The following is a 13,710-nucleotide window of genomic DNA, read 5'->3' as shown; positions in this document are numbered from 1 at the left end:
ATTTATCTATCCATCTATTCAATTTACTTCTAATCCTGAGCAAGAGTGTGTTTTGTAGCTTCTACCTTCCCTTCGCACATGTCGCAGTATGCAGTCAACCGTATCTGCTAAAAAAAAAGGCTGTGTCCCAAATCACACATCATTTGAGCTACGAACAAATGCGAGACCGATGACATCGTGCGTATTTTTAACCCCTCGAGGTGAAACCGCTCGAACGACAAACTTTTATTCAGCGATCCTCTAGATTACGACGTTAACAAGTGTTAAGTGCGAGCATGTGATCTGAGACACGGCAGCAAAATGTATTTAATTACAGATATACACGATGACAGCTAACAGACGCAGGGACTAGCAACGTCCGAAACTCTTGCACGAATACATCAGGGAGATTAACACAGAGTCCACTGCCAGTAACCGCTTTAATGGTTCTACTTCTTAATGTTCATATAACTTTGTATTAAGAAAAAAAAAGCAGTAGGATAAGGAGGAGGATGATGATGATGATGATGATGATGATGATGATGACGATGACGATGACGATGATGATGATGATGATGGATAAAGCGAAATATACAAATCCAGGTGAAAGGGAAAAAAAAGCAAAGTTCAATGTAGAAAATTCCAGAAAGTCGTATATTGCATGCCGTATTGTGACGTAAGCAAAACAGTCCGGTCTCGTCCAGTCTGTGTGTTGGCTTTAATAGAGAGTCCACAGACCCCCAAAGAGCATGCAGTAATTTAGAGGCAGCCCATATCCACAAGAGGGAGACAAACAGCACGCGCAAAAATGAATAAAATCGATTGTTTCGTTACCGTTCGCCTCCAAAACGCCCAGGTTGTTTTTGGACAAACCAGTTTTGCTGTTAGAGAATAAAACAACTTGGCACGTGGGTCCAAGTGGGTGCTGATTTATTTCCTAGAACAACACAGCCCTAGTGTTTTATTGTTTACTTCAGATTACTTACTATCACATCCAAACAAACTAAATAACAGGCACGGCTACTACAAATCAATCGATTACTCAATCAATCAATCGATCAATTAATCTCTCGCACCGATAACAGCAACTCAGTCCATCATATTATTCACACATTACTCACTCATTTCCGCAAGTCTTCCAGGATGGTGTCTAATTCCTAACTCAGCCTCTGAAGAGCTCAACGAAGAGAAAAAACAACTCCTCGTCCTCAAAACACTTTAAACGAAGCAATGCGATGTTATTGGAACAATTGATGGTTTTTTTTGATCACGTGACCAAGTCAAACACTTCCTATTGGCTCTTGGCCAAATCAGGAAACGTGTAAAGTATATTAGCCTTCATTTCAAAATAGATTTGTTTACCACAGTCTACTCGAAGACTGTTAACACGGTGAGGAGTTCACGGTTCCATTGTTCACCGATTTGCCTAGGGATCGTTCGTTGCACGTAATATCAGGACCAAAAAATATGGACCAAATGTTTTTAAAATAAAAGCGGTTCATGGTAGTGGACTCGCATTTAAAGACACTACTGTAGTTATCCTTGCAGAAAAATCACATAGTTCACGTGAGGTCAACATATTTCCCCAGGCAACGCTCATGAAATTGAACGTTATTCATGTGAAAAATAATCACGTGTTGGGGGAAAAACATTCATTCATTCATTCATTTTCTACCGCTTTATCCGAACTTCTCGGGTCACGGGGAGCCTGTGCCTATCTCAGGCGTCGAGGCAGGATACACCCTGGACGGAGTGCCAACCCATCACAGGGCACACACACACTCTCATTCACTCACACACTTACACACTACGGACAATATTCCAGAGATGCCAATCACCCTACCATGCATGACTTTGGACCGGGGGAGGAAACCGGAGTACCCGGAGGAAACCCCCGAGGCACGGGGAGAACATGCAAACTCCACACACACAAGGCGGAGGTGGGAATCGAACCCCCAACTAGAAGTCTTCACGGGTCCACTTAGATCCTCAAACCCGAGGTCCGACCCGAGACAGGTTCAGGTCTAAAAGTTTCACATGTGCCTCGGACACGGGTCGGGTATAATAATAGCGGCGTCGGGTCTCGGGTAATTTAAAATGAATGTGTTTTTACCGAACGGACCCGAGAAGACCCGAACTACTGTATCTCGTGTGTGTGCATCGACTTTCCAACCTCTCCTCTGTTTGCCAAGAACGCTTGAGACGTGTGGCTAATTTTCGTTGAAACAGACCTGTCAATCAATTTTGAATCCACTCTGTAGCGGTTACTTTAGTGTAAAGTTACACAACATTCGGGTCCAGTCGGGTTAAAAAAATTGCCGTCGGGTCAGGTTGGACTCGGTCTCGGGTCGGGTCTTTCATAAAAAAATAAATAAATAATCATATGCACGTCGGGTTCGGGTAAAAAGTGATTCGGGTCACTTCGGGTCGGGTAACATTTCTTTAGACCAGAGAAGACCTCTAGCCTAACCATGGAGGTGTGATGTGAACGTGCTATCCGCTAAGCCAACGTGCCCCCCGGGGGAAAAACATGGTACATGAAATTTAATTTGTATTAAACACAGACACGATCATTTTCTGATGATTTACACGTGAAGTCGTGACTTTTCTGTAAGGATCGCTGTTAAGATCGAACCAGATTCAGTCCTCACATCACATGTTTTTATAATAAAATGATATAAACCTATAGTATTGACCGATGCAATAGTTAAAAGTCTGCAGTTTTTCTACCAAATTCTATTTTATCACATCATCTGTGTGCTTTCTAAAACTTCGCTAATCATTCACGTGCGTATTGTAGTATTGTAGCGTAAGAGTTCCTTTTCTTTTTCACACCACTGAGGCTTGTATTTACATCCAACATTATATCTTTACTCCTACATCTTTCACTGCAGAACAAATGGTTATATATACAGTACGTTTTGCAGCTCAGTTGACCAGGAACCTCTCGATGTCAGATTAGCGACTGCTCTCGCTTACTTTGTACTGATTCTGAACAAATAAATGAGTAATGAAGAGAGAATACAAAGTACGCATGCCATCTGTGAAGTGTTTCCTCACCGCATGTGGTGTTATACGTGGTATTAAACCATCCACCTCTTCGCCGTGTTGTTCTACGCTCGGTGACGATCTCCGTACTGAAAATCCACTCGCATCCTTTCATGCAAACTAGAAGCATAAAAAAACCGGCAGCTATCATCGATGAAGGGTGTAAATATATTAACGAGGAACTTAAATAAAGCTCACTGTGTTTCGTTTCGTGCTTTTTTTCGACATGGTGTAGCTACGGTGAATGTGTAGCATACGAGCGTTTTCGTGTCTGTTCTGCTTGTGATCTGTGTTTTTGTTTTGTTTTTTATCTGAAATAAATGTCCCAAACATTGTCTGCAAGATTCTTCTGTAAAATGTGAAGCACGATACGCTTGACCTTCCGCGGGTCTACGCCAGCTTTAAACTTGTCTTAGTGGATGTTAAATGAAGTCAATAAACCTTCGGCATGATTTCTTTGTGTACGAGCGACTCGGAGAAACTATAAAAGGGTTGGAACTCACCGTAAAAGTCTCACAATTCGATTATAACAATCAACAAAAGTTCATCTAAGGTATTATAAGTACATACAAGTTTTGGTATAAAGCTGAGACGGTCTCAAGATTTATTTATTTGTTTGTTTGTTTGTTTGTTTGTTTGTTTATTATCCCACAAAGGGGCAAAGTTTCTGTGACTATGTTGATGACATTCTCTATCTTTAGAAGGAATCTATAGAAGGAATATTCTGCTCTTTATCAGCAAACTTTCTGTTTAGCGTCATCTTCTTCATCTGTAGCAGAGCTGAACTCATACGAATCAGTGCTCGTACGTTATCAGCTCAAAATTAGAAATTAAAATGTAATTTTAAGACAGATTTCCTGAATCCGATATATACGCTCATCATTCTGGGAATTTCGCTACTGTTGATATTTTGACAAAAACGTTAGCCTTAATAAAGATGTGTGTTATTGGGTAATGCTACAAATTGAAGTATTTTACTGAACTAAACAACTGACGTTGTCTTCTGAAATACACTGATAGCCAATCGGAGCGCGCGGTTCCAATCTGAAGCAACATCATAGCCAATCGGAGTGTCTCTCCTGCATGACATGCTATGATGGCCAATCAGAGTGTAGTTGATGCTTAAAATATCATGATGACCAATCAGAGCATAGGACATGACAGCCAATCTGAGCGTAGTTCCTACCTGAAAGGACATGACAGCCAATCAGAGTGTAGTTCCTGACTGAAACGTCATGCTAGCCAATCAGAGCGTAGTTCCTACCTGAAAGGACATGACAGCCAATCAGAGCATAGTTCCTACCTGAAAGGACATGACAGCCAATCTGAGCGTAGTTCCTACCTGAAAGGACATGACAGCCAATCAGAGTGTAGTTCCTGACTGAAACGTCATGCTAGCCAATCAGAGCGTAGTTCCTACCTGAAAGGACATGACAGCCAACCAGAGCGTAGTTCCTACCTGAAAGGACATGACAGCCAATCAGAGCATAGTTCCTACCTGAAAGGACATGACAGCCAATCTGAGCGTAGTTCCTACCTGAAAGGACATGACAGCCAATCAGAGTGTAGTTCCTGACTGAAACGTCATGCTAGCCAATCAGAGCGTAGTTCCTACCTGAAAGGACATGACAGCCAATCAGAGCGTAGTTTCAGCCATTGTGTACCAAATAAGGTATGATCTGACTTTTGATGCAGTGAAATAAAGTAAAAATGAAGCTACCCAGTTCTCCTACAAACAACTCCACCTGTCAGCACCAACCGATCGAACGAATACATTTAAGCCAGTTTATTTCAATTTATTGAATACTAAAGCACACGGAACTTGATCTGAAACAAAGATTCCTGATATTAAAGGCCAATAAACATAAAACTGAAAGAAGTTAGCATTTGAGACAAAGTGTGTCAACAGAAAGGAGTTAACTGCTATTTTCACAGAGGAAGTGACATCACCGGGAAAGTCATTTACTGTCTGCCGCAGGACGGCTCATAAACGCTGTTTCACCGTGCTTCATGTTTTATCTCCAGAGTGATATGAAAACACAATCCTGCTGAACTTTGCCTCTGGTCTCTGCAGACTTTTATACCAGAAACAATAAAGCTGATATGAAGGTGAAGCTGAACTTATCACGTAATGATTAGATAGAGCTATAAGACGTACTGAACGGTAGAACTCACGTAACGAGCATCATATGACCTTGTGTTAATTACCGCTGGCTGGCTTTATACTAGTCAATGGTTAACATGGTTCCTGGACTGGGTGTGTGTATGGAAAGTTCCGCCGAGACGTTTACGAGACAAGAACGTCCACTCTCAGTTCAGTTTAAATATAATGCCTTTATTTATTTATTTATTTATTTATTTATTTATTTATTTATTTGTATATCATCGTTTAATGCTGTGATGTAATATAAAACATTAGGCGACATATTGAAGATACAAAATAATAGACTGAGGTCACAAGATGATAAATCGAGCAAATGGAATAATATAGCAAGGGCGATATTGATATAAGAATACATAAGTAGGCCACAAGATAAGAGTCTTATTGTAATGAGATAATATATAAAGACATCAAAATCATATATGGACGTCATGAGATCATGTTGTGAGGCCATGAAATAAATTGAAGCCATGAAATAACATAGAGACCACAAGATAATGTATTGGCACCAGGAGAGAATGTAGTGAGAACATGAGATAGCATAGTGAGGTCACGAGATAATAAACTGAGAGCATAACATTGAGACCGTTAGAAAATAAACTGATCCCACAAGACAATGCGTAGCATTGTGATAGCATAGCGAGTCCGCAAGATGACATAGTAAGGACATGAGACAATATATCAATGCCACAAGATAATAAATGGAGACCATGAGATAGCGTTGAGACTGTGAGATAATAAATAGAGACCGTACGATAAATCGAGACCATGAGATGCTGCAATGAGACAATATATCTACTAATACTAGGATATTGTGAGATAATCTTGACTCCATGAGATAATGTAGTGAGAATATGAGACAATATTTTGAGGTCATGACATATCGATTCTGAGTCTTTGTCCTCAATATATTCCTTCAGTCGATGTCTTATTAAAAATAACCTGTGTGTCACCTCAGGAGCTCTGAACTTTACCCTCTATAACTATCTCCCCAAAACATCTGCACCAAGCTGTTCGGTTGGGGTAAAAGACATAAGTACAAAAACTTGTACAAGCGGATTCACACATTCTGGCCCCGCCCCCTAAACCCGCCTCCTACAATTTGAAGGTGGTATTGAATTGTAGCAAAAAGTGCTGCAGGTGACGTTCTACCTCGACTTCAGGGTGAAAGGTGATCAAAAATCCGCTACGAAGATTTCGGTTGAGGCTTTTCTAATTCTCACGGTGTAAATACAAATAAACGATTTTTCTTGAATTTCTTTCCTTCAGTTTTTAACATCTAATATTCATTTATTTAATACTTAAGAATCGTGCTCGTTCATTTCTAAGTGCTTTAACTCTCGAATAACTTAAATGATGAAACCTACAGAATGCGCATCATAGGCAATTATTTACATGTTTTCTGCTCTTTACAAAACTGAAAACATATATTTACATGTATTATAAATATATACAGGATTTCAGGTTAAAAAAAATAACAGCTATGGCTTTTATTCTGCCTGATTTGTTCATGGTTGTGTTGGAAGGTTGCGTTGCAGCTTTCTATTGCAGAGTCCGTCACTTGGCTCTCTTCTCTTACGGCGGCAGCGCCGGAGCGGACGGATCGATCCGGTCGGGGTTATAAGAGATGAACGCAGGACTGACGGATTCTGTATACGACGGAGGAGGATCGTGAGGGAAGTCGGGTTTCACCACCAACTGCGGAGAACAGATACAGCAAAAATGAGCATGTGATTGTTGTGCGTTTTATTAGAGCTCATGTTTACAAGCAACAAAACAAATGTGTCCTCCTTCTTTTTCAGTACGTGTGAGACGTAGCCAAGGCAAAACGATTTGATGTAAATTAGCTACGACACGATTCCTTGGCCCGGTCCTTCTGAGCATGTGGTCAGACTTTTCCTCAGTTCCCGACTCGCAAATATAGAAGGTACTGTATATAAATATGACATGACAAAGACTACCAATGATGGCCAGGTGCAGAAATCCTGCTGCCGCAACACTGGTCTAAAATCCACCGATAGCAGGATGGCAAACATCTACAAATACAGACTAAGGCTAAATGTCAACAAATCAAGCTAACGACGGGAAAAACGATCCTTATCACCTCATAAATGTATGAAGTCTACGTGAGACGTCTCGTTTTCTCGCCGACTCGTACGTAACGTACGTAAAACAAAACGTCGATTTTTTAATAGATCAAATGTATAATCTGAAATGGAGATCATTTTATTACTATACGCTAACTTTGGCTACGTATTTTAACCCGCACGGAAACTAAGAAACCCACAGAGACTCTTTTATCACTGGGTTCTCGGTGGTGTTGGTGATGTACCTCGCTGTAAGGAGGAGGAGCGTATTGCTGTGCCAGTCTGTAGTGCTGTGGTCCACTTCGTTCTTCTTCAGGCGGTGAACAGGGGATGACGTAGACGGACGGCGGAGGTTCCTGAGCACGAGCCGATGCTACTGCCAGCTGTCTTCGTTCCTGCCTCCGCCGTTGACTCTGCACAAAACATCTACAAATACCCGTGCAGAGAATCAGCACAGCGAACGTAGGGATGATGATCCTGAAGAGGAAGAGGAGAGGAAGAGTTCAGTGAAAACACACTCTCACATGCACACTTAAACGTCTGAAGCCTCATTCAATAAAATAAAAAAATGTATATAAACGTGTGACACGTACATCTTTAAAAACGAGTTTTGATCCTTTAAATATATTTAACGTACATTAAAAGTACATACTGTATAAATCGCTAGCATTTATATGTAAATGTCTTAATTTGACGATTTAAAAAAAAATACAATTCTGAAATTTTATTTTAAAAAAATGCTTTTTTAATTAATGTATAGATACATGTTTGAATTTGATTCCTTAAAAAATGTAAGTAAATGAATTTTAAAAAGTAAAATTCAGAAATGGGTTTATTTAAAAAAATTTATTTGTATTTTTTTTTCATTAATGTAAAATAGAATGTTTAAATCTGATCATTTAAACAATTAAACGATTTATTAACGAATCTATATTAAATATATTTTAATTAATATATTTGTAAATATCTGTTTTTATTTTAAAAAATGTGAACTCAAAATTCTAATTAGAATTTTCAGAATTTTCATTTAAGACAAATTGAACGCAAATTAAACGTGTGTGTAAATGTCTGAGGTGTAAATTTCAGAAGTTTTTTTTTTTTTAATGAAATGTTTAAGGAAGTCTTTAGTCAGATTTAATGAGATTTGATGTTCTGTCAGTGTATCAGTGTGATTTTAGGAAAATTCACTCACTGGAAAACACGAAAGATCAGCGGTAACGAGGAATCCATCTTACTGAAGAGCAGGTCAGTGGATCTCCAGTGGAAATGTCCTTCAGTGGATCTCCTGAGGAAATGAAGAAGAGTTTGAAATGTTTTATAGAGATCGATACCACGACGGCATAGAACTCTAATGACGTTCCGGTTAGCTTTGGTCTCGTTTTTCTTAAATATTAACCCTGACACCTTGAATTAAAGGGACTACAGAGTCCGATCGATCTTCACTAAAATGTTCCACAGCACAAAATTCTTCACTGATATTCATTTATACCAAAACACACAGCCGACTTCGGAGTCCTACCCGATAACGACGGTGGCACGATGGAAGGCTTTTGTTTACGATCGGAAACGAAGCGCTGCGTCTCTTCGGTCGGAGCTGAACTTTCCCGGTCTGAGACAGATGAGGAACATGCGGGGGTGAGAACGAAGGGTTTGTCATCAACTCATAAACGCGGGCAGGTCGATCTTTAAGTGAGAGTCTCACATGACCACGTTTATTGTGCTATTTTATTGGTGTTAACAGAAACGCCAGTGTTTAAGAAGTCCTGGAAGTCCAAAGCGATATCTATATCTGATCACGGCTGTAATTTTAACTCACGAGACCTGAGTTTTTACTTCAAACCACTTCCTGGTTCAAGAAACATGTATTCTGTTAATGTAGCTAAATGCATGTGAGAGCAAATCTGTTCACTTTTTATTGCTTCAGGCTTCAAAATATAATCAATAAAAAGTGTCAAAGATTCCAAAAGATCATATTTCTAAGATTTTTTCTTTACTATAAACACAGGTCTTACCTGAAGGGGATCAGGGGATCAGGGGATCGGGTGATCAGGTAATCGTCCGGCCTGGGACTCGGACGTCGAGTGAGACTTATCAGTCTTCTTACAGACCTGCGTCTACACACACCTCAGTGTTTATTACCACGTCGTAATGGTTAAAGTCACAGTGCCTGCACTTGTCATGTTTTCAAAATAAACTATAATGCAGGTTAGGCACGTTCCTGACCACCTGACATTGAACGTTACTAAAAAGTCGGTGTTAGAACATTCTAAGCTGTTTGTTTATTTATTATTCGTTTCCTGATCCTATCTATAGTTTTCTGATAACTATGTAATGTTTCCTGATCCTATATATAGACCTGGAAATGTTAAAGGAGCGATGTGCGGGTATTTACGCCCTCTGCTGGACATAAGGTGAACCGAATTCTGTCGCTTTTCCCCAAAACACCATGTCGCCCAAATGACTTCATTCAAACTCATCAAATTCCATGTGTAGAAATTTTATTTACACAAACGACTGTTGTTGTTGTTGTTGTTGTTGTTTACATCATTCATCCAGCCATTTTGTATGTAAACACATCACAGCAAAGCATTCTGGGAAAATCACGCTCCCATAAGAGCTTGATCACTTTTTTTAATCGGTCAACTTTAATAAAGTCCTGAAAAGATTAATGAAGAATCGACTCGACCGATCCGTCCGTTCGTCCGTCTGTTAGTTGGTGTTAATAAATACTTAAATTATTCCAGGATTAATTTAAAAAAATGCTGATATTGACAAACACAGACAGACAGAAGAGTTAGCATTTATAACATCAATTCGTATGACATACTGTATGCAGTAATTAAACAATTCTGTGAAAAAAAACATTTTGCTATTAAAAAAAAAGTATGTTTCCATGTGAACTGTATTCCGATCTGCACTCGTTTAGTTCGTGGTCGTTACGTAGTTTCCAGGGAAGAAGCCCTCCATGCCGTTCAGGATGCCCTCACACCAGCCATCATCGTTCCTCTTAGTCAGGTAGATTATGTCACCTTCGTGAAAAGTCAAGTCTCCCGGTTTGCCCGCTTCATAGCTGTACAGCGCCACCACTTGGTGGAAAAAGGAAATCACAATGAGCTTCTACAATGAGCTACGATCGTTATAAACTTGTCTAACAAGAGTACGGCTCGGTGGAAATGTTTCTGACAGTTCAATCGATTCATCGAGATATTCTACCTTTCTCCAGGTATTGTGCAGAAGTGGAGACGTTGTAGTCCACAGGTGGAGGTAAAGGAGGAATCTCCTCAAAGCCATCCATGCAGTCCATGGGTGGAGGAGGAGGAGGAGCCGGAATCTCCAAGTCTAAAATGATGAATATCAAGATAGGTTATAAGCGACATTTACATAATGAGTTATCTGGTTCCTTTTCTACACGGACAAACTCGGAGAAACCTGACCATCACACCCATGTGTCCTTGTTGAACATCTCGTTCCGTATTTATTTTCCTCTTTGATCTTATAAATAAGCTTCTCTCTAATCTTCTGAAGACTTCCTTCACTCTGATCATATCACCTTCATGGAGATCGCTTCGCTTTGTGAAGCGGTTGCATTGACGTGTTGGACCAGTGCTTGGGCTTCTTAGGGGTGCACATACTTTTGCCACACAGCATACCTTGAACTAACAATCAGAGTGGACTTTAAAGTGACAATAAGTGAGATTGGACAGGGTGTTGGACAAGCTAAGCTAATCTCAAGGCTACAAGCTGTCTTAACTACAACAAAATGAACTTATCTTCTGCCTAAGATGAGGCTTCTATTGCTCCCACCGGGGCTTGTTTTGCCCACAGTGGGGCTTCTTCTACCTAAGTTGAAGATTTTTCTACCAAAACTGAGATTTCTACCGTTTTCACCCAAACAAGGTCTTTTAAGTACTTCCTCTTCATCCTGAGGCTTCTGCCCATTCTGGGGCCTGTTCTACCCAAGCGAGGGCATCATCAGTGTGAAAAGAGGCTTCTACATCCAGAGACAATCTGGGGTTTTTTTCTCCTGCCTGACCGAGGATTCTTTTGTCCTAGCTGAGGCTTCCATCAAAGTCATCAATTAAACATTAGGACTAAATACTAATGAAGTCTCTAAAAAAAGTTATAACAGCATAGCATTCTTTCTTTTTCTCTTCCTTTCTTTTGTCATTTCTTTCATTTCTTTTTATTCGGGGACATTAGCTATTTTATTGTACAAAGGAGAGTGAAGTCGCACGGAAAAGTGGACTAGGATGTGGGTTATAAACAGTAATGAAAGAGAGAGAGAGAGAGAGAGAGAGAGAGAGAGACAGAGAGAGAGAGAGCGAGTGAGAGAGAGCGAGAGAGAGCGAGCAGGCACTCAGACTTACCCAGGTGCTGTAGCCGAGCAGGAATCCGCGACAGAGAGCTCAAAGTGGGTGGAGCCAGAGGAGGCGGGTATGGAGGGGGCGGGGGTATAATGACTGACAGGCGGGTGTAAAGAAACAGGCCAATCATGTTCAGCATTTTATTTATTTATGACAGAATGTAAATACAGACTGTTTCTCTCTCACTTCACTTACTTCCTTTTCTCATTTTAAATTTGTTCTTTCTTTCTATGCTTTCTTCCATATCCTGTCCTCCATTTTCTGCTCGTTTTTAGTTCTCGCTTTACCTTCTCTCCACTTTTTGTCCTATTTCCTTTATTTTACTCTTCCTCGGTGCATCTATTTCTTTCACTTCCTTTTTTCTTTTCGACTTTTCTCCGTAAACTTTTTCCTTTATAAAACCGTAAAACTGTTTAATAAAAAAGTCGATTCATAAATGTTCTGTAAACCCTTTCACCTCCCTACAGCTGCAGGATTTCCTTCAGAAGATCATTCTGTTTTTTTATGGGTGTGTAAATGAAGAAGCGCGGTGGTGTTAGTACAGATCCACCACCAAATGAAGGGTTTAATGCTGTGTTCCATGGTGACTCAGACTCTTACGTGATTGGTTGTTGGACAGGAAGAGTGAGCGTGTGTGCAGCATGCGGGGGGCGGAGCCTGAGCGGAGCCGTAGAGAGAGAGAGCGGGTGCTGGGAGGGCGACGCCCCCGAGAACGGCGAGAGCGACGAGCTAAACAGAGAAACATGTCAGCTTGCACACACACACACACACACACACACACACACACACTCACGTACAGCTGGAATGAAACAATCAAACAGGTGAACTCAAGCAGACTGATGAGAGAAGGCTGAGCGGAAATAAACACATACACACACAAAATACACACAAACACATCGCGAGGCCTCACACACTCATCACACTGCTGCGTGTTCACACTCAGAAGGCTGGTGTTTGTGGACTTGAGAAGGGGTTCTGTACCTTCTCCATTCTCCAGGGAGTGTGGAAGAGGAGGAGGAGGAGGGAGTCCATCAGTCTCTGGAGGAGGAAGGCTGATTTCTTCAGGCACTGTGGATCCAAACATCATTTAAACACTTACTCAGCATCTGAACACCATCTTAACACTCATTCAGCATCTGAACACCATCTAAAACACTCATTCAGCATCTGAACACCATCTAAAACACTATCAGCATCTGAACACCATCTTAACACTCATTCAGCATCTGAACACCATCTAAAACACTCATTCAGCATCTGAACACCATCTTAACACTCATTCAGCATCTGAACACCATCTAAAACACTCATTCAGCATCTGAACACCATCTTAACACTCATTCAGCATCTGAACACCATCTAAAACACTCATTCAGCATCTGAACACCATCTAAAACACTCATTCAGCATCTGAACACCATCTAAAACACTCATTCAGCATCTGAACACCATCTTAACACTCATTCAGCATCTGTACACCATCTAAAACACTCATTCAGCATCTGTACACCATCTAAAACACTCATTCAGCATCTGAACACCATCTAAAACACTATCAGCATCTGAACACCATCTAAAACACTATCAGCATCTGAACACCATCTAAAACCACTATATCAGCATCTGAACACCATCTAAACCACTATATCAGCATCTGAACATGGTCCCTTTTACGGTCTCCCACGTTACGAACCGGGGACAGGGGGGAAGAAAGGTAAAACGGAGCACCATCTAAACACTATATCAGCATCTGAACACCATCTAAAACACTCATTCAGCATCTGAACACCATCTAAAACACTATATCAGCATCTGAACACCATCTAAAACACTCATTCAGCATCTGAACACCATCTAAAACACTCATTCAGCATCTGAACACCATCTAAAACACTATATCAGCATCTGAACACCATCTAAAACACTCATTCAGCACCTGAACACCATCTAAAACACTCACTCAACATTAAAAAACATCTAAACACTCATTCAGCATCTAAACACTATCTAAACACTTACATGGCATCTAAACACCATCTGAAACACACACTCAGCATCTACTCAGCATCAA

At 40.5% G+C, this 13,710-nt stretch overlaps 2 protein-coding genes across 5 annotated transcripts in view; both read right to left on the bottom strand.

Moving 5' to 3' along the window:
* Nucleotides 1-5,341: 5,341 nt before the first annotated feature.
* Nucleotides 5,342-9,614, bottom strand: si:dkey-283b1.6 (transmembrane protein 92). Of its 2 annotated transcripts, none has more exons than XM_047800774.1 (4): nucleotides 9,288-9,614; nucleotides 8,468-8,560; nucleotides 7,521-7,752; nucleotides 5,342-6,886 (listed from the first exon to the last, which is right to left on the bottom strand). In XM_047800774.1, exons 2-4 carry the CDS (start codon nucleotides 8,503-8,505, stop codon nucleotides 6,764-6,766), a joined length of 393 nt encoding a protein of 130 aa, XP_047656730.1. In that variant the 5' UTR covers nucleotides 8,506-8,560; nucleotides 9,288-9,614; the 3' UTR covers nucleotides 5,342-6,763. The 2 variants fall into 2 exon arrangements, with proteins under 2 accessions (XP_047656730.1, XP_047656731.1); XM_047800775.1 differs by lacking the exon at nucleotides 9,288-9,614 and adding an exon at nucleotides 8,795-9,229.
* A 142-nt stretch (nucleotides 9,615-9,756) lies between these two features.
* The window catches only part of abi3a (ABI family, member 3a), an 18,628-nt gene continuing 14,674 nt past the window's right edge, over nucleotides 9,757-13,710 (bottom strand). Inside the window, exons 7-11 of one of the 3 annotated variants that reach the window (XM_027135585.2) lie at nucleotides 12,621-12,707; nucleotides 12,240-12,368; nucleotides 11,643-11,735; nucleotides 10,489-10,614; nucleotides 9,757-10,361 (exon numbers count right to left, since the gene is read on the bottom strand). In XM_027135585.2, the coding sequence (XP_026991386.2) occupies nucleotides 10,198-10,361; nucleotides 10,489-10,614; nucleotides 11,643-11,735; nucleotides 12,240-12,368; nucleotides 12,621-12,707 (599 nt within the window). In that variant the 3' untranslated portion in view covers nucleotides 9,757-10,197. The remainder of the gene's footprint in view (nucleotides 10,362-10,488; nucleotides 10,615-11,642; nucleotides 11,736-12,239; nucleotides 12,369-12,620; nucleotides 12,708-13,710) is intronic. The other 2 variants (XM_047800772.1, XM_047800773.1) reach the window with 2 other exon arrangements.

The sequence above is a fragment of the Tachysurus fulvidraco genome, chromosome 15 (genome assembly GCF_022655615.1).
Source record: "Tachysurus fulvidraco isolate hzauxx_2018 chromosome 15, HZAU_PFXX_2.0, whole genome shotgun sequence".
NCBI lineage: Eukaryota > Metazoa > Chordata > Actinopteri > Siluriformes > Bagridae > Tachysurus > Tachysurus fulvidraco.
This window is presented reverse-complemented; position numbering and strand designations above follow the sequence as displayed.